Genomic DNA, 22,039 nt, shown 5'->3' with positions numbered 1-22,039 from the left:
GGACAGGGGCACAGGAGATGGGCTCTTTATCCTAGTATCTGACTTACTACCTAAGAAGAACGAGAAACTTAATAACTGTCATTTTTCCTTTCCTGTAACTAAAGTTATTTTTGTAAAGGATTATTTTTGATTTACTGTATCTCTAGTGGAATTCAGAACATGTTAATTAAGACTTCTAGTGTGTGAGATCTACTGATCAGTATGTTGCTTCCAAAGCAGACCCACGATTGGAACCTCACATTTGTTTGACTTTTTTTTAAAATCCTTTAAATTCATTTATTTCATGTACGTGAGTACACTGTAGCTGTCATCAGACACACCAGAAGAGGGCATTGGATCCCCATCACAGATGGTTGTGAGCTACCATGTGGTTGCTGGGATTTGAACTGAGGACCTCGGGAAGAGCAGTCAGTGCTCTTAACCACTGAGCCACCTCTCCATCCCATTTGTTTGACTTATAAGGTCTAGCACAGAAAGGAGAATTTCTGTAGGGCAAAGGTCATGTATCTATTTCAGTGCAGTCATATGTTGCTTAATAAGGTAGCCAGAGTTTGAGAAAAACATTGTTAGGTAATTTCATTGTTGTACAAATATGGTGGAACATACTTAAATGGCTAAGATGGCTATGACATCATTAGACAGTATAGCTCTATGGGACCACCACTGCATAGTCTCATTGTTGACTAAGAAGTCTCTATGTGGTGTATAACTATATATGCAATAGTTATTACTGGAGCGCTATTATTGCCCCCAGCACTTTGGCAAGCTCATAAATGTTCTCACATTTGGACTTCACAGCACTTTTATGAGGGCAGTTACTATTACCCTTCAGATTTTATAGATGATTATCTGGGGCTTGGAGCTACCAAGGCCATTTCCCAAAGTCCCAAAGCAGAGCCTGGGTAAGAGCTCAGAGTGGCATGGCTCCAAACCTTGTGCTAGCTGGACAACCTTCCTGTTCCACTCCAGTGGAAAGCTGCTCCACCTTTCAGACCTGCTTGCCTGTGGGCTTGTCTCATTTTAAAGCTGATTTTTCCACATGGCAGCCATGGATGGTGCGCTAGCTCTGGGTTTGTAAGATCCTGAAGCAAGTGTGACTCCCAGAAGAGAAATAGATATAATAATTGTTCTGTGGGCAGCCATTCCCTGGAAAATGACTGCCAATCATTCCTCCCTTTTCTGTGTGGGCAGGCCACTCCTCTCAACAACAGAGAGTGTTTATATCTCTCCTCTTAAACCTGTTTCTCCTTCCTTCCCTCCTTCCTCCCTCCCTTCCTTCCTTCCTTCCTTCCTTCCTGTCTCTGTCTCTGTGTCTCTGTGTCTCTGTGTCTCTGTGTCTCTGTGTCTCTGACTCTTTCTCTCTCTCTCTCTCTCTCTCTCTCTCTCTCTCTCTCATTCTCTCTCTCCCTCCCCTCCACCCCCTCTCTCCTGAGACTCATTCCAGGATTTCTGAGCCCAGGTCGATGAGATACTGGCAGCCTCTGTTTTGATGCCTTTGAACACAGCTTTCACACTGTAAAGATATCCATGGTGTCCACACGAGGAGGCCTGAAGGATAAGATACCACACGGAAGGAGGAGCCGCACCTAACGGTCATCATCAAAGCCCCCAACCTTCCAGCTGCAGGCAGGTACCTGCCTTAATTTTCCTCAGAAAATTCTTTAATGGAGATAAAGACTTACTTCACAAACATTCCCTGAGCTTATCCGTAGACATGGCAACCATTCATTATGTTGCAATCTCTTGGGAGGACAGAAGCATCTCTTTTTCTAGAGGATCAAAGTGTCTTTTAAATGGGTGAATTGTGACAGTGCCCAGCGATGCCAGGATAACAGCAGAATTGATTTCTGAAAACACCAAAGTTAATGGTAAAGAATGTGTAGAAACTACAAAGAGGTATCAAAATTTAGTAATTATTACTTTGTGTTGTTTATGTTTGCTTTTATTTTTGTTTTGTTTTTAGAGACAGGATCTCACAGGTAGCCTAGCCTGACCTGGAACCAGCTGACCTTGAACTCTCAATCATCCTGTCTCAGCCTTCTAAGTGTATTTAACCCCTTAAATACAGTGGTTTCCTGCCGGGCATGCTGGCACACACCAGTCATCCCAGTACATAGGAGACTGAAGCAGTAGGGCTGAGAGTTCAGGCTACTTGAGCCACGGAACAAGTTCAAGGTCAACCTGGGTAATTTAGCCAGACCCTGTCTGGAACAAAGTCATAAACAGAAGCAGTTTGTTAATTTATTCCTTGACTTATTAACTCTACAACCCCACTCCCCAGCAAATTTACAGGTGCTTTAATTTTTATTTTTAATGGGGACTTGGAGAGGTGGCTCGGTGGTCAAGAGTCCTTGCTGTTTCTCCAGATGACCCTGTTTTAATTTCCAGCACCTACACGGTAGCACACAAGCATCTATGACTCCAGTTCTAAATGATCCCATGGTCACAGTTGCACTGACACTCATGTGGGTGACATGCCCATACATATAAACTTTTAAAACTAAGTGTAAAGGATAAAGTGCACATAAGAAATTAGGACAAAGGTAAGCAAGTATCGAACAATGATGTACTAATGTGTAACTTGGTTGCAACATACTTTGGCTTTTCATCCTAACTTTGCAAAGCCAAGGTCCAGAGCATTGTTCTTACTGGGACAGTGATTGTCTCTATGCACTGTTGTCATTTACCATGAAAAGTTCACTGCTGGTGCCAAGAAGCAATGGAATATGTTTAATAGGATGACTGTAGTTTTGTCATGAATATAAGTGTCCAGATTTCACTGTTCGTTCAATTAATTTCACTTGGTAGGAAGGGCTCTGGGTGGAGGGTAAGGAACAAAGACAAAAATCCCATTTCCTCTATGTGGGTTAAACTGATCTGTTTAGGCTGGTGATCAAATGGGAAGGTAGCAGACAGAGACAAGGAAGGATCTAGAAGCTACAAAGCCATTTACCAAGCTCTGGCCCTGTCACTCACTAGGTAAATGACCCTGAGAGGGTCACCTCCCTCAGACTCGTTTTCATCTTCAGTAAAATGGGTAAAATCATGGTACCCACAGCACAGGGTCATTTGTAGGAATGAGATAAGACAAGGCCCATCTTCCTAAATGATACCCATGACTGTCACTGCAGTGGAGAGGGAGCTAGGGAAAGAAAGGGCTTTGGAGCTTAGGCACCTGCCATTTTAGTATAAGTTGGAGTGAGGAACTATCAATTAGGATGCTTTGGTAGCAAGCGTGATAAAGGTGACGCTCGTAGTTTGAAAATTATTAATGTGCCTTTATTTTTAGCCTGCCCCGGGGTACATGGTTTTCACCCTAGACTTCCTAAGGAATCCCTCTGTCTTGAGAGATTTAAAGTATAACAGAGGAAAGCAAATAGGAAATCCAGCTTCTAGTGTTCAAAAATAGGGCTTTCCTGCACCTCTCAAGTCCTGCAAGCCAGCCAGCAGGAGGTTACATATCTTATGTAGCTGTAAAATTAGTTGTTAAGGTCCAAGCTAGTCCCCTGCACAGTGCCATTCAAAAGGAGGGAAGGAGAGGCTGTCCTGTGCTCCAGAGAGGGTATGGAAGGAAAGGTAAAAGGAGGCAAACCAGCACTAAGCATAGGTTCCAGCTTTCTGTGTAGCGTCATATCCTACAGCCTTTCTGTCTCTGGGGAAGGGACTTGGAAGTCTGTAAACAATCAGCAGAGCAGTCACATTCATTCCATTGGCTAGCCCAGGCCAGGCAGGGGCAGTCAGGAAGCTTAGGCATATGAGATGCTCTAGGGTATCCAGGAGGCTGCAACAAACTTGCTGTGGCCAGAAGAGGCCATTCACTCTTCTGGAGTGCGCAAACCTGTGCAAGCTGGTAGAGCAGGGGTCAGGGTGGACATGGCTCGGGGCCAGATGGAAGCTGACAGAATAGAGGCTCAGAGGTTTGCAGCTCAGAGGAGGCCTAAGCAGCAAAGGGAAGAACTCACCCTAGCCTCCCCAACCCCAGCAGATTGTTGAAAACTGCCTGACCCATATGACGACGGACCCTGTAATCTTCCCAGGCTGCCACTTCCACGTCTATAAAATTAAGAAGAAGAGAGGAAAATTTCAAACTCCCCCCGGCCATGAAAGTAGACTATTCCACAGCTAAAGTCCACTTGACACCTTTGTTCTCACATGATATTAACACAAGCTTATTAAATGTCTGAAGACTTAAAGTCACAGATAAATCTAACATCCCAGGCCAAGCAGTGATACACACTTTTCTCTCGGCACTTGAAGGAAGGTGAATCTCTGAGTTTAAGGCCAGCCTGGTCTACAGAGTGAGTTCCAAAACTGCCAGGGTTTCACAGAGAATCCCTGTCTCAAAACATAAAAACAAACAAGTCTAATACCCCAAGAACTGCACTATATGACCTCACAGCTAATGAATTTCAGATATACTACCTGACCATTATTATACTGTTATTATACTTAGGTAAAAGATTAAGCAGGGTTAACATACTCCTATTTTGTGAATTTCAATATTCTCTATTAAAATTATATCATATTATTCAGCAATGAAAATGATAAAGTATTACTACCTGTGGTACCACAGATGAATCTCAATTACCCCAAGTGAAAGAAGCCAGAACACAAAGTTAGCACAATCCTCCCACCGCCTTCACAGGCACCACTACTCTCTGATTATACACAGAACATCTAACATCAATGGCATGCCTTTAGAGACTCTTTTATGTTTTAATTTTAAATGGATTGTAGGGACTCAATACAGAAGCATAATATGATTCTCTTGATGCGAATTTCTAATTGTTCTTTTAGTCATCTTCTTTGGAAAAGGAAACTCTTAGGAAGAAGCACTTTCAGAAGAGAAGGCATGTGTGTCAGAGCAACCAAAACAAAGGTCTCTTATTCTAGAAACATCCATATATTTAAAAGGATTAGCAGAAGACTGCCTCTGTTTATGAATACGCTCAGGAAAAGAAAGTCAAAATACTTTCGTTTCAGAGAACTAAGCTGATGAACAGAAAGACGAAGGCCGTATGCCACTGGAATTCTCTTGCACAGAAACTAAAGTTGGGCTGGAGAGATTACTCAGCAGTTAAGAGAGCATACTCTTAACTGCTCTTGCAGAGGACCAGAGTTCAATTCCCAGCAGCCATGTTGGGTGACTCATAAAAACACCTGGGGCTCCAGTTCTGAGGGATCTGTCACACTCACACTCATGTGAGCACACACAAACACGTGACATCTTATTTAATGTTCTATTGCAGTGAAAAGACAACCTTATGAAAGAAAGCATTTAATGAGGGCCAGCTTACCGCTTCAGAGGTTTAGTCCATTATCATCATGGCAGGAAGCATGGTGGCACACAGGCAGACATGGTGATGGAAAAGTAGCTGAGAATTCCACATCTGAACTGGCAGGCAGAGTCACTGGGCGTGGCTTGGCCTTTTGAAACCTCAAAGCCCACCCAAAGTGAGATACTTCCTCCCACAAGGCTGCATGTACTCCCATAAGGCCACACCTCCTAATCCTTCCCAAGCAGTACCATTCTCCTAATGGTCAGGTATTTAAATGTACAACCTATGGGGAGGCATTCTTATACAAACCATCATACACACACACACACACACACACACACACACACACACACACACACACACACTTAAAAAATCAATCCTTAAAGTTATTTTTACATTCTAAAATTGACTTTCCTTCTTTTCTAGGTAGTGAAATTTTCACAGCTGAGTTTCATGGCACATGGTGACTTAACTTTCATAGGTATGGATCAGCAATTCTAGATGAATCTCAGAGTCACTGAAGGATATCCCTTCATTGTGGAGCAGTTGAAAACTTAAACCTTAAGATTAGCGGTTGTCCTTGTCATCTCCCTGTCATTACATGAGCAGCAATGGAGAACGAGGCCAGAATGCATGCTGCAATACGGACGGTGAGGAGAAAATATGGAAGTTCTATTTTGGTTGGTGGGTAAGAACTCTCAGTGGGAGCAGGTGGTTTTTGCATGCACATGGGTATTTTGTTTGCATGTGCATTTCTGCACCACAGGTCTGATTGGTGCCCAATCAGAAGAGAGAAGGTCAGAAGAGAGAGTTGGATGTCCCTGAACTGGAGTTATGTGCTGTAGATTTGATTTATTGTTTGCATTATGTTATTTGGGAATTGCACGAGAATCCCACATGTGAGACGCTGAGGGTCCCCGCCCCTAGCTGGTTCTGGTTGGGAAATAAAGTTGCTCACTGCTCATGGCTGGGCAGGGAGACAGAGACAGGACTTTAGGATTCAAGGGCAAGGGGACCGAGGAAGAAGGAATCACCATTGCTGGGAAAGGAAGAAGATCCAGGCTTGAGAGCTGCAGAAGGGAACACATACAATCATGTAATCGCTAGGGAAGAGCGGGGGCGCCCCCGCCCCATTGAGTCTAGGGTAGCAGTGATGGAATATAGACTTTAGAAAGTAAGAATTCGGGAGTGTTGGAGGGGAGGTGTTAGCAATGTAGAAGTTTGGGAGTGGCTCAGCAATTGAGCTGATTAAGGCATATTAAATATAAGACTCTGTGTGTGTGTGTGTGTGTGTGTGTGTGTGTGTGTGTGTGTGTGTGTACTTCAATCAAGGATCCAGAGCATTGGGGTGGGAAACGAGGAACACGCACCACTGCTGCTTGGGAGATTAGGTCGGATTAATGTACTATTGCAACCGTTATGGACCCTGTGAGCCATCACGTGGGTGCTGGCCACTGAACCCAGGTCCTCTGCAAGAACAAGTACTCTTAACTGCTAAGCCATTTCTCCAGTCCATGTAGTTAGTGGCCATTACTTTACCAGTAGTTGCAAGTTTTGCCTTGGGGAAGCACCTTTCTCAGTTTGGCCATTTGACTTGGGTAGGGTGGACCCAGCTGTAATTCTAGGATGGTCCAATCCACCTGAACCATGGTCTTTTCAAAATGGGTCTGCAGTCCAATCTAAAATATCTAGGTGCAAAGAGATTTGGAGTTGTCTGGGCAGAGGAAGTTTCCTTTCCACCAGTAGGAATATCACAAGACATTCTCTTCAGTTGAGCACTGGTTATAAAGATAAGATTTGGAAGACAGCTCGGTTTATTTACAGGGTGTGGCATCTGGAGCTGCCAGGAACACACTCAGTAAGCAATAAAACCAGCACAAAAGGCTTCAGATGGAGAGAGCTTACACAGCATGCTTAGCACCCTTATGTCTCTAACATAGGCAGAAGGTTTGCTCTCTAACACCAGAGACAAATTAGCAATAAAATAAAGCTGAGGGAAAGGAAAAAACCACGGAGAGAAACAAGTTCTTCCCTGAAATCGTTTGAGCCATTGGACTGAGCACACATCAAGCCAGATTCACTTACTTGTAGGTAAATAAGCCAGTAACATTTTTTATTGTTTAAACGGGTCTTAAAATCACATTTATTCATTTTGTTTGGGATGGGGCGTGCAAGCAATATTGCCCATATGTAGGTAAGAGGACGACTTTCAGAAGTCAGGTCTTTCTTCTACCATTTGAGTTGGTCCCTGGGATCAAACTCAGGCTGTCAGACTTGGCAGCAAGTATTTTTTTTTTTAACTTTGTATTGAGTCTTTGAGTTTCGCATCACCCCAATCCTACTCATCTCCTTGTCCCTTCATACCCTCCCTCTGACTCTCAACCGCACCCAGAGAAAATAAAAAGCAACAGAAAATACAAAGCAAAGCATAAAGTACACCTCGTCACAGAAGCTGTAGCGTGTCCCACCCTGTAGCCCTTTGTCCACTCATCTTTATTTGCAAATCTTCGTTGCAATGAGCCATTGATCTCTTTCGAGGCCTCTGGCTTCCACTACACATCAGTACCTCACAGGGACTCCTCTCTGTTATCTTATGGTTGCCTCGTGTCAGGAAGATCCTGCAGCTTTGGATCTGCAGGACCGGCCCCTTCACACGCTCTAGCCATTCACAGAAGAGGTGGATTTTGGGGTGGGCCAACTCGAAGCCCTGGATCTGGCCCTGGGTGGTAGCTGAGTTAGTCAGCCTGCCAGCTCTGTCTAAGGGAGAGCTCTCCTGCTAGCTGCCCTGGCTAGCTCGCCGATGTTGTAGCTGTCCTGCTCTTATGCCCTCAGGTCTGGCTCACCCACACCCACGTCCCTAGAGGTAGTTCCACTGTGCTGCCCAGTCAGGGGGCCTCCCTGTCCCCCCTGAGTGCTGCAGCCAGTGAGGTCTGGGCCAGCTCTCCTGTCCCAGTCAGGGGCCTCCCTGTCCCCCCTGAGTACTGCAGCCAGTGAGGTCTGGGCCAGCTCTCCTGTTCTCCTGAGCAGGAGGGAGGGCATCTCTCCTCATCCATAACACCTCATGGCAGGCGAGTGCTGGGGCCAGCTCTCCCATGATCCTGCCACCAAGGTCAGCTCTACTGTGACGGGACGTATCTTTAACCCATAAGGCACTTCATTAGACAAGATAGATTTATTTTAAAATATCAAATTCTAATTAATCAGTGGTCATTTTTGGAGGGGTTGAGGACAGACTTAAAGATGATCCAACAGGGGCTGGAGAGACGTCTCCCTCCAGTTAAGAGCATTTGTTTCTCTTAAAGAGGTCCTGGCTTGAGTTCCCAGCACCCACATCAGATAAGTCACAGCTACATGCAATTCCAGCTCCGGGAAATTAAGCCCCCAATCTGGCCTCTGTGAGCTCCCATATACATGTGGCGATGGCATATACAGAGATACGTAAATAATAACAAGTCTTAAAGAAAAAAGACTATCCAAGATAAAAATGATTAAGACGATAAATTTTATATTATGTAAATTGTATGACAATCTTAAAAATAAGAACTAAGATCTGACAGGATTAAAAAAAATGTTCAACTTGAAATGTGTGGACCCTCTGAGTGTCTGATGCAGGCTTTGGAAAAGGTCAAAGGCCTGTCTTGGCCTCCAGAAGACTTTTCCTCCAGTTCAGGCATCCCACCTATTCCCAAATTGGTCCAGTGGTTTTCATTCTCAGGCTCTTGAGAGAAGGAAGAGAGAGGGGAGAATAAAGGGGGAGGGAGAGGGAAGGAGAGAGAATGGGGGGAGAGGGGAGGGAAGAAGAGAGAAAGAAGGACGGAGAGAGGGAGGAAGAGAAGGAAGGGGAGAGAGTTTCGTTCTTACACAGTACTTATTCTGTCTGCGATAACTGCGGAGTACATCCTCTGCACCATCCGATTCTCTTTTATCAGCTATCTCATCTTTATTTAATGGTGGACATGTTGAGTGTTATGAGGGTAAAAAACAAACTTGTCTTCACACAGCTGGCAGGTGTAGGCTAGGACCTAGTTCTTTAGGGGCCACATTCAGTGTTAAAGGTTCCCCTATCAACCTTAATTATTGGTGGAGGAAGCCAAAGAGAGATCCAAAGTCTCTAAGGCATAAGTAAGTCCTCACCAACATTGCCTCCTCTCTAAGCACCAAAGCCAGAAAAACAGTGGCTAGCAATATATCTGCTTTATCAATTATATGAGACCTCAGCACCATTTCTCTTTGATTAGAAATTCCCTAACAAGGGGCTAGGGAGAGGGCTCAGTTGTTGCTCTTGCAGAGGACCCCTGTTCAGTTCCCAGCATCTCTATGGTGTCTTATAACTGTAACTCCAGTTCCAGGGCATCTGACGCTCCCTTCTGACCTCCTTGAGCACAAGGGTTTGCAATGTGATGCACCTACATGCATGCAAGTAAAGACACATACGCGCGCGCACATGCACTCACACACACACACATACACACCACACACAGACACACACACATACACACAAACACCACATACACACCACACACACACCACACACACACACCATACACACATACACACACACACTCACACACACACCCCCCACACACACACCACACACACACATACACATACACACACCCCACACACACACCACACACACACATACACACTCACACACACACCACACACACATACACACTCACACACACACCACACACACACACACACCACACACACATACACACATACACACCACACACACACACACACCAAAATTAATTAATTAAAATTTCCCAACAAGCTCTCTTTGGGGAAGAAAGGGATAACAATTTTTGTGTTGAACTTTCACAGTGTATACTAGATTATGGTCAGCACTGGGCAAAGAAAGTGAGATAGAAATGGGGACTAAAAGAACTTGAAAGATCCAGATGATCTAAGAAAGAGAGTGACTTGGACAAGGTAGGAATAAAGGTGGGCTTGAAATATGGTGTGGTGCAACTAGGTATTCCTTGATGTGGGATATTTGATCACACTGTGAACCCAGAGATTATATTATATACTGGGGAAAAAGAGGTGTTTTTAGTTGTGGAGGGTGGGTGTGTCTCAGCCTTAGCTTTAATCCAAACTCTTTATCCAAGAATCTAATGAAATGTGGCTAAACATAAGCCCAAGGCAGTGCCATCCACACCTAATACCCGAGCGTTCCCCTGGCCTCAGGCACCCAGCAAGTCTCCTCTGTATCATCTCATTTAATCACCCTCTGTGAGGTAAGCATACGCTACAGAAGCAAAGCCTCTGTTAACTCACCAGGATCCTTCTTGTCTAGCTACGGGCACCCAATTCCTGATAAGGTTTCCCCAGAGAAATAACCCAGGTGAGTCTTTAAGACTGAGAATAGAATTTTGGCTTATTGGGCCAGAAATAGAAACCTTACACTGTACTCTGATTTTAATCTGTCAGAGTAAGGTGTAAGATCCTGTTATGGCAAGCACTGATTAATTCTCCGAGACTGTAACTTCCACCATTTGGTTGGAAAGAAATTGCTGAGCCACGAAGTGACTGCTTGTCATAAACACTGGCCTTGAAACGTTCTCTAGTTCTTGCATCATCTACAAACAAAGGGACTCACTAAACAGATGCTCGCTGATAGCTTGCTGTGTACTGGGCTCTCTGTAAAGGTAAATGGGACTCTGTCCTTCAAAGAGCTTCTTGTCTGTTGGAGCAAACAAAAAAGGCACTTGAACAGCTCTGACTAAAGAGCTTCATAAAAAATAGCACTGGAGGTGAGCTGTGATGAGTAAGGAGAAACTCTTCAAGACATTTTAGGAAGGAAAGATCTAGGCAGAGGAATTGCCATCTGCACAGTTGTAAAAATAATGAAGCCTGGCTGGGTGGTGGTGGTGGTGGTGGTGGTGGTGGTGGTGGTGGTGGTGGTGGTGGTGGTGGTGGTGGTGGTGGTGGTAGTGCATGCCTTTAATTCTAGCACTCGGGAGGCAGAGGCAGGCAGATCTCTGAGTTCAAGACCAATCTGGTCTCTGGTTCCAGGACAGTCAGGACTACACGGAGAAACCCTGTCTTGAAAAATGTAAACAGGAATTAAGACTCTAGGTTTATTTAGACATCAAAAGGGCACTAAAACACAACATGGATCTTGGGACATGGCTCAGTTGGCCTTATATGCATGACACTGACACTGTGGGTTCAGTTCCCAGCACCCATATCAGGAAGCTCACAACTGCCTGTAACTCCAGCTGTGGGGCATCCCATGTTCTCTCTGGTATCCCTGACACCAGGTACACATAAGGTGCACATACATACACACAAGCATATATGTCAAATATGTATGTAAAACAGAATATTATATATACTATGTATATGAAAAATATATGCCTATATGTAAAATACATGTATATAAAATACTTCACATATATGCATGTTTTCATATTTCTTTTACTCATATACATAAAACAAAATTGATAAAATACATTTTTCAAGGAAAGCCTTGGAGTGGACAAACCTGAGATCAATTTGAGTGTGATCATTTTCCGTGTGATTTCAGGAAAGTCACTTGACTGATTACAGCCTTAATTTCCTCATCTGTGAAACAGGCTTCATGGAATTGGGTGACAATTCGCTGAGATAATATATTTAAGTTATATGCATGTGCATAATATTGCCAGCCTGCTAATAACAGAAGCTGCTGCATTAGTAACACTGAGCCAGAGAGATGGCTGTTAAGAGCACTTGTTCTTGCAGGGGACCCAGCATGGTGGTGCACAACTATCTGTAGCTCCAGTTTCAGGGAATCAGACACTCTTTTCTGACCTCCACACGTAGCAGGCCTGTGCACGTTTATGATGCAGATACACGCAGGCAGGCTAAGACTCGCACACATAAGATAAAAATCACTATTTTAAATTTCTAACCTAGGGTAGCAATGGCCTCAGTATGCTATTCACCTGATATCATATAGCAGTTTGTATTGTCTTTGATTTGGAAAAGAGATTGGTAAAAACTGTTACAGAGTTCTACTGCTGTGAGATATTGACATTTACTGTCCCTTCTCTGTACTTTAAACACTTTTTAATTATGTTTCAGGTATGTGCATGAATGTGTGTGTAAGTATGTGTACGTTCTTGGATGTGCATGCAAGTCAGCATATGCATTAGGCACATATATCATAGCACATGTGTGGAGGCCAGAGGACAGTCTGGGAGAGTCAGTTCTCTCTTTATACCATCTGGGGATTTAAACTCAGGTAATCAGGCTTGGCTACAAGCTCCTTTTTTCACAGTGAGCCATTTCATGAGCCCCTCTTTGCTCCTTCAAGACGCCTCTTCTGTGTGTCTACCTCAACACCTCCATCATTCTCTCTTGAGGTTCTGCAGAGGGTGATCCCCACTGGGCTGAGTTCTTTATGAGTAAGATTATCAAGTCATTTTGCCTTCACTGCTCTTTTAAGTCTTTTAGATTTTGCAGGTAATAGACACTCATATGTTTGCCAAATTTTAAATAGCAGATTTCCTTACTAGTGCACATCTTGACGATTTTGCAAACTTCTTACAAAGCCTTAGAGGTAGCAGGAACCAAAAGAACTAATAATTTTTTTAATAGAAGAGGAGCTTGAGTTAGGAGTGGTTGCCTGCTAGAATTGTGCTACTAGCTCAAGGATAGAACTTAATTTTTGTTCGTATGCTAAACACACATGACTTATTTCTGTAAGCAGGGTCTCCTTGTGGAGCCTGGGTTAGCCTCAAACTCATGATCCTCTGGTCTCAAATGCTAGGATTACAGAACCGTGTCACTTTTGTGGACTATGTATCATCCCTTGAGTCAGACGATAGTAGGCACTGCAATTCTGTAAATGAAACATGCACCCTTGCTTTTAAAGACTTGATACAATAGTCAAACAAGTAAACCTCCAACAACTGCAGAGCAATGAGGGGAGTCCAGGGCATGTGACAGGCGATGTGGGCAGTGATTGATGTACTGCTCTTACACAGCTGCACGATGGTCCAAATGGTAAATGACTTCTGCCACTGGCCAGCAGCCACCTCTCTCTTTTCCTTTCCCCAGCCATCTCTATGGTTCAGAAATTAGTTAGAAATGAGTCTGCAGTCTTAAGAAAAATGACTATGTGGTCCTAAATGTTCCAGCGAGGCAAAAAGTTTAACTTCTGTAGAAGGTCTTATCAGATCAAGCAAGCAAGAACGCCCAACACAGGTCCCACAGGATTTAACTCCTAATGTAAGAGGGTCTTGTGCCTCCCATTCTCAAGGGATTGGCTGATTTAAAGTGGCCCAGTTGGTGGGAAGAATGTGATTTTATGCAGAGTACCACCAGAGCATGTATTTTGATATCAAGGGCTAACCCTGGAAGAATTTGAACTTTTGCCAATTGCTTTTTTTTTTTTTGGACAATTTTTTAAATGTCATTTTGTCTTGTTTAACTGTATCCCCATCAAAATTCCTACTCAATTCTTTATAGAGATAGAAAGAGCAATTTGCAAATTCATTTGGAATAACAAAAAAGCCAAGATAACGAAAACTATACTCAACAATAAAAGAACTTCTGGGGGAATCACCATCCCTGACTTGAAGCAGTATTACAGAGCAATAGTCATAAAAACTGTATGGTATTGGTACAGAGACAGGCAGGTAGATCAATGGAATAGAATTGAAGACCCAGAAATGAACCCACACACCTATGGTCACTTGATCTTTGACAATGGAGCTAAAACCATCCAATGGAAGAAAGATAGCATTTTCAACAAATGGTGCTGGATCAACTAGAGGTCAGCATGTAGAAGAATGCAAATCGATCCATTCTTATCACCATGTACAAAGCTTAAGTCCAAGTGGACAAGGACCTCCACATCAAACCAGATACACTCAAACTAATAGAAGAAAAAGTGGGGAAGAGTCTTGAACACATGGGCACCGAGGTAATTTTCCTGAACAAAACACCAATGGCTTATGCTCGAAGATCAAGAATCAACAAATGGGACTTCATAAAACTGCAAAACTTTTGCAAAGCAAAAGACACTGTCATTAGGACAAAATGGCAACCAACAGATTGGGAAAAGATTTTTACCAATCCTACATCTGATAGAGGGCTAATATACAAAATATACAAAGAGCTCAAGAAGTTAGACTCCAGAGAGCCAAATCACCCTATTAAAAAATGGGGTATAGAGCTAAACAAAACATTCTCAGCTGAGGAATATCAAATGGCCAAAAAGCACCTAAAGAAATGTTCAACATCCTTAGTCATCAGGGAAATGCAAATCAAAACAACCCTGAAGATTCCACCTCACATCAGTCAGAATCGCTAAGATAAAAAACTCAGGTGACAGCAGATGCTGGCGAGGATGTGGAGAAAAAGGAACAGTCCTCCATTGTTGGGATTGAAAACTGGTACAACCATTCTGAAAATCAGTCTGGAGGTTCCTCAGAAAATTGGGCATAGTACTACCCGAGGACCCAGCTACACCTCCTGGGAACACACCCAAAAGATGCTCCAATATATAACAGGGATGCATGCTCCACTATGTTCATAGCAGCCGTATTTATAATAGCCAGAAGCTGGAAAAATCCCAGATGTCCTTCACCCGTGGAATGGATACAGAAAACATGATACATGTAAACAATGGAGTATTATGCAGCTATTAAAAACAATGACTTCATGAAATTCTTAGGCAAACGGATGGAACTAGAAAATATCACCCTGAGAGAGGTAACTCAAGGGCAGAAAAAATACATGTGGTATGCACTCACTGATAAGTGGATATTTTAGCCCAAAAGCTCAAATTACCCAAGATGCAATCCACAGACCACAGGAAGCTCAAGAAGGATAACAAAATGCAGATGCTCCCACTCCTTCTTAAAAGGGGTAAAAATATCCATAGGAGGGGATATGGAAGCAAAGTTTAGAGCAGCGACTCAAGGAATGTCCATTCAGAGTCTGACCCTCATGTGGCCCATATATATATACAGCCACAAAACTAGGTAAGATTGATGAAGCTAAAAAGTGCATACTGAAAGGGACCGGATATAGATCTCTCCTGAGAGACACATCCAGAGCATGTCCAATACAGAGGTCAATGCTAGCAGCAAACCACTGAACTAAGAATAGGACCCCTTTAGGGGGAATTAGAAGAAGTATTGAAAGAGTTGAAGGAGCTTGCAACCCCATAAAAACGACAATGCCAACCAACCAGAGCTTCCAGGGACTAAGCCACTACCAAAAGACTATACATGGACTGACCCAGGGCTCCAACTGCATATGTAGCAGAGAACAGCCTTGTTGGGGCACCAGGGAAGGGGATGCCCTTGGTCTTGCCAAGGTTGGACCCTCAGTGCAGGGGAACATGGGGGGGGCAGTAAGGGGGATGTATAGGAGGAATACCGTATGGGGGAGGGGAGGGAATGGGGGTTTATGGATAGGAAACTGGGAAGGGGAATAACTTTTGAAACGTAAGTAAAGAAATATATCTAATAAAAAATTAAAAAAATAAAAAAAGAAACTACAAATGAAAAAAGAAAAAAGAAAGAAAAGAGAGTAGATGGGCTGGAGAGATGGCTCAGAGTTCAACTCCCAGCAACCACAAGGTGGCTTGTAACTATCTATAATGGGATCTGATTATGCAGACAGACCATTCATATACATAAGTTATATAAATAAAATAAAATCTTTAAAAAATTATAAAAAAGAGAAGTAAAGTCAGCAGACTTGCTTACGTTCCCCACACCCATGAATGTCCAGAATTCTGCTTCAGTTCTCGGGAGTAGTCTCTTCTGATTGGATCCTCGCAAGGCACAACTAATTTGTTGATATGTTTAAATAGTTCAAATATCACCCTTGAGAATATTTCAAATATCACCCTTGAGAATACACAGAGAGAGTTACGATTGGACAGCATGTACAGAGAACCAACTCAGGACAAAGGCTTGAAAAATGATTTTGAGGACTGGGAAAAATTATATAACACACTCATAGTGCAATACAAAAACAGTCATGTAAGTCATTATGAGGCAAGCCTGAAACCTTGAAGATTGCCTGAAACCTTGATGTACTTTTTTTACAACTTGCTGTGAATTTTTAATCATTTTGAGAGTTAAAAGTTTTTATATAGGAAGGAAATTTATACTGCTGTGTGTGCATTGTTTGGTTTTGTTTCTCTTAGTTTTTGAGATACAGTTTTGCTCTATAACTCAAGCAGGCTTGAAATTTGCACCACAATCCTGGGAGTTTTGTTAATTACAGTAATATTTGACATAACATTGAATTTGAAATTTTGCTCATTAGAGGACAAAACTGCAATATTTGATAGAAACCAAGGGGTTCTAGTAGGCCCAAGCATGGCAAATATGGTGTCGACAGGTTTTGCCTTTTACCCTATTCCCCCTTGCTAAAAACTGTTAGATTACATTCCTAAAGAGAGCCACCACGGTCTATTTCCTTATTTTGCCACTTCCTCCTCCCGAGCTGACCACCAAGGTCCAGCTTTCAAAGCACTGAGGTCCAGTGGTCAAAAGCCCATTCTTGGCCACTCTACTGAACCCGTCCAGTCAAAATCAAACACCTCATCCTAACACAGGGTTTCCTCTTTTCCCTTTAGAAACTGCCATTTGCCTATGAGCCACATCTGTCTCCTCTCCACCCAGAGACGGTCCTTTGCTCCTCCAGGATGAATATCCTGTGGTGGTTTGAACAAGAAGGGCACGTATAGCCTCATGGGTTTGAATGCTTGGCCCATGATGAGTGGCACTATTAGGAGGTGTGGCCTTGTTGGGGGAAGTGTGTCACTGTGGGGGGTGGGCTTTGAGGTCTCCTATGCTCAAGCTAAGCCCAGTGGGACATAAAGACCCTTTCAGCTGCAAACCATGTCTGCTCACATGCTATCATGTTTCCTGCTAAAACAATAATAGACTAAACCTCTGTAATTGTAAGCCAGTCCCAATTAAATGTTTTCCTTCATAAGAATTGCCAAGGTCATGGTGTCTCTTCACAATACAACCCTAACTAAGACATAGCCTTTCTCTCTCTTTCTTGCCCCTCTTTTCTCCTTTCCCTTGCCTCCTATCCTGTCTTTGTCCCTCTGGAGCAAATAAATCCCCTCTGAGGAGAACGTGGTCTTGGTACGTCTTGTGCTGACTCCAGTCCTTTTCAATAATGGTAGTGCACATCTGTAATCCCAAATGGGTAGACTCAGGAGAATCAGAAATCCCCCCACCCCTCCATCTCTCAGGAGCTACAGACACTGAGTCACTGAGTGGGGATGGGGGGGTGGAGTCAGATTCCTGAGTGCTACAGCCACTGGTACGTTTCCCTTCCTCAGGTAAATACCTCCTACCTACTCATACAGGTAACACATGCACACACGCGTGGGCACACACACACACTCACACACTCACACACACACACACGCACACACACACACCACACACACACCACAGCATACACACACTCACACACACTCACACACTCACACACTCACACACACACCACACCACACACACACACACACACACTCACACACACACCACAGCATACACACACTCACACACACTCACACACACACCACAGCATACACACACTCACACACACTCACACACTCACACACTCACACACTCACACACACACCACACCACACACACACACACTCACACACACACCACAGCATACACACACTCACACACACTCACACACACACCACACCACACACACACACACACCACACACACACACTCACACACACACCACAGCATACACACACTCACACACACTCACACACTCACACACACACCACACCACACACACACACACACTCACATACACACACCACAGCATACACACACTCACACACTCACACACACTCACACACACACACCACAGCATACACACACTCACACACTCACACACACACCACACCACACACACACACACACACACACACTCACATACACACTCAAAAGGAAGGAAAGAAGAAAGAAGATGGAGGTATGAAGGAACATTGTTGAGAAAAAAGAGGTTGGTGCAAGGGGTAAGGCACTAAGGGAGTATAATGGAGAATATAGTCAAACTTTATTGCATATACATATATATGTGTATGTGTCTGTGTGTAAGAAAGAAAGAAACAAACAAAGAAATTCGAGTTCAAGTCCAGCCTCTACTACATAGTGAAAGAGTGAAATTGAGTCAGCCTGGGCTATATGGAACCCTGTCTCAAAAAGAAACAACATATAAACAAATAAATAATAAAAGATAAGAATTGGGGGTTGGGGATTTAGCTCAGTGGTAGAGCGCTTGCCTAGCATGCGCAAGGCCCTGGGTTCGGTCCCCAGCTCTGGGAAAAAAAAAAACAAAAAACCAAAAAAAAAAAAACCCCAAAGAACAAAAGATAAGAATTGTAATGATAAAAAAGCTATCTTAAAAAAGATATGTCTATTTGACATATGATACAGAGCCAGGCATAGAGGTGCATGCCTTTAATCCCAGCATTCAGGAAGCAGAGGCAGGCAGAGCTCTGTGAGTTCCAGGACAGTCAGATCTATAGAGTGAGTTCCAGGACAGTCAGGTCTACACAGAGAAACCCTATCTTGAAAAAAACGAACAACAACAAAAATATTTTTAAAATAGGACACAGGTCATCTCTCTGAATAGTCAGTCATATGTAAAGGTCCTTTTTTTCTTCCAAAGTTCTCAGGACCTTGGAGGTCCCACCCTTTGTGGCGTCTGCTGGTTCTGCTACATGTTGTTTCTCCCCCCCTCTCTCTTTCTCTCTTTCTCTCTCTCTCTTTCTCTCTCTCTCTCTCTCTCTCTCTCTCTCTCTCTCTCTCTCTCACACACACACACACACACACACACACACACACACACGTTGGTGGCTTTTTAATAAGTGTTTGTTGCAGTTTTCCTCTTCCAGCTAGCTCCCAAATAACTGAAACTGGACTATAATGTTTATTTAACAAGCTTTAAGGACACAACAACTGAGTAGTATTGCTCTATTTTAATCCTCTAAACTAATCTGGCTACCTCCTAGTCAAAATCCCAGTGATACTCGCATTTTAGTACTCTTCTGGCTTTCTAGGTTCCAGATGTTTCCCTCTGGTGTCTCATGGACTCTCTACCCGTGGCAAATCCCACTTCCTCTTTCTCCTTCTCTCACCCACAAACCCTGTCTGAGAGGAAGTCCAGCCCCATTCTCTCTCCTGCTCAGTCATTGGCCGATCAGCTTCTTTATTGACCAGTCAGAGAATAATTGGGAAGCAATGTTTATACAACATTGAGATAGGATAGTCTCGGAATAAGGATTGCAACCAGATGTGGAGCACAGAAATCATCATTTGAATAATACATGGATAATCTTTACACAGTGCACAGTAACATTATGACTACACTCTCTTGATACACAACACACACAAACAAAGTAAATTTTGGCCTTAAATACAAATAAATAGAATTCCATTTAGTAAGTTTCCTCGAATCACAAGATAAGTTTCAAGGATAACTCCAGAATCGGAAATGAATGGCAGTTTTTGTGTGGAAAAAAAATACCTTAATCACCACATACACATATACAGAATGCATGTGTGTGATGTCTACACCCACACACTCACACACACACACACACACACACACACACACACTTTCATATCTTACTCTTAAATTTTCACACACTCTTTTTTTTGTTTTCTGGGTTTCTTGAGACATATTCTTGTTATATTGCCCAGACCATCCTTAAACTCATGGACTGTAGGGTTATGGAGTCCCATGTCCACTCTGCCACAGGGTTTGGCTGCTGGGACAGGAGAAGTTTGACTGCGTTTTCCCCACACTGTTGCGGGATGGTTGATGGGCTGTAGGGACACCACTCCAGAGGTGGAGAAGCGCAGTCTGAGGCACACAGCTAGATCTGGCTCAAGGGGCCCTAGTCCTGCAAGGAGGCCAGGGCAGTCAGATTCTCAGGCTCTTGGGCATCCAGGCTCTGCTGGAAGCTGTTGGAACAGCAGAGAACAGAGTGGGGGCCCACGGATTAGATCTAGCCTGGGGACAAGGGGGAAAGAGGGGGGTTCCGGCTGGTACCGCGGGGAGAGTTCTTGGCTTGCAGGGGCAGGTTGCAGGCTTGGTGGCTGTGGTTGCACAGAGACCTTCTAGCGGAGATTAGACAGTAGCTCTGTAGGCGAAGGCCTTCTCTGTGGCTCTCCACGGCGGATCCCAGTGAAAAGAGACAGTCTGTGGTTTTAAGGCATTTATTGTCATAGCAGAAAGTGGATAAGTAAAACTGTACCCCACTTCTCAGGGTGGTCCTGAGATTACCTTTTACCGGGAGGAGTGTCTGGGAAGGAAAGTTCATTGGCCAAGCCTCCAGGCCTTTAGGTACTTGTTATAATGGAAATCTGTCTTGAGCCTACGTGACTTGTCACATCCTCTACCTCTAGCTGTGTGTGCAGGGGCTTGAGGCGCTACATGACTAACAGCCAAAAATCTATGGAGTGCTGCAGCTAGTGACAAGCCTGGCTCTCCGGCAGTCAGGCGCAACACCTACTGTCCCTTCAAGGTCACCAGGGTTTCAAGTCTTAGCTCAACTGAGAACCAGGGTGCCTTTCAGGGTCCTGCAGTGGACTCCCTGCCTCTGTGCCGCCAACACCCTATGTATCTTACTTTTTTAATATTCATTTCTAAGTCTTGATTTTTAATCAAGGAATAAAATCAAGATCACCTATAACTTTTTAAAAAATCACAAGGAAGTGAAAATTTAGCAAATCTATATTTAAATGTAATATATACATCTTGCTTTAGTTGCAAACTCAGCAGTGACCTTTCACATTCAGTTACTTAAAGTTTAACAACGTAAGACTACAGCAATGGCTAAGCAGTTAAAAAGCATTGCTATGCTTGCAGAGGACTCAGACTTGGTTCTCAGCACCCACATCAGACTTGGTGGCTCACAAACAACCAGTAATTTCAGCCAGGGTATCTGCCAACCTCTTTGAACCGATGCACACACAGTACACATAAACTCGCACAGGCACGTTGAGGTTTGGTCTGTTGCTGTGTATTGTGATGCTAAATATTGGCTCCATAAGGTCTGGCTGCATCCAGGGAGGAGGAAATAAATCCTCATGTGCACCAAGTGATACTATGTAACCTTGGTCCTTAATTGAAACTGTCCATTGAAAAAAGATGCTGGGCAGAAGAGAAGTAGGCGGGGTTTGGGTTCTCAGGCTTCGGGTCTGAGGCAGGACCACAAGAGGGAAGAGAAGGAAGATGGAGAGAGGACAAAATGCCATGGGTAGGTGAGTCATCAAAACATGACCGTGAGGGTTGGCCAATTGGAGTAAGAGGAGCCCAGACGGAACATGGCAAGTTATAGCTCTGGGTTATTGATAGGGAATTGGATATCAATAGCTTAGAGGGTATCTGCCCAGCTATAGTGATTTAAAAACTTATCATAAGTATAAAGGTTTTGTGTATTTTTAAAAAAAGATTTACTATATTTATTTATATGAATACACTGTAGCTGTCTTCAGAAGACAGCAAGAGGGCATCGGATCCCATCACAGATGGCTGTGAGCCACCATGTGGTTGCTAGGATTTGAACTCAGGACCTCTAGAAGAGCAATCAGTGCTCTTAACTGCTGAGCCACCTCTCCAGCCAGTATTGTGTCTTTTTACCTGGGAACTAAATGATCCAAATCAGGGAAGAAACTCCAATTAATATTAAGTATTTACTGCAACATAGGCACCTACATCACGTTAATAGTGACGGCTCAGTG

General features: G+C 43.6%; 1 protein-coding gene across 2 annotated transcripts in view; it reads left to right on the top strand.

Moving 5' to 3' along the window:
* Nucleotides 1-1,746: 1,746 nt before the first annotated feature.
* Caprin1 (cell cycle associated protein 1) overlaps nt 1,747-22,039 on the top strand; it is a 78,917-nt gene continuing 58,624 nt past the window's right edge. Inside the window, exons 1-2 of one of the 2 annotated variants that reach the window (XM_087653272.1) lie at nt 1,747-1,868; nt 5,706-5,929. In XM_087653272.1, the coding sequence (XP_087509398.1) occupies nt 5,891-5,929 (39 nt within the window). In that variant the 5' untranslated portion in view covers nt 1,747-1,868; nt 5,706-5,890. Of the gene's footprint in view, nt 1,897-5,705; nt 5,930-22,039 lie in introns of both variants that reach the window. The other variant, XM_087653271.1, reaches the window with a different exon arrangement.

The sequence above is a fragment of the Rattus norvegicus genome, chromosome 3, assembly GCF_021556685.1.
Source record: "Rattus norvegicus strain SHRSP/BbbUtx chromosome 3, alternate assembly SHRSP_T2T, whole genome shotgun sequence".
Taxonomy (NCBI): Eukaryota; Metazoa; Chordata; class Mammalia; order Rodentia; family Muridae; genus Rattus; species Rattus norvegicus.
Note: the sequence above shows the minus strand (reverse complement) of the source record. Positions and strands in the feature narration are given on the sequence as shown.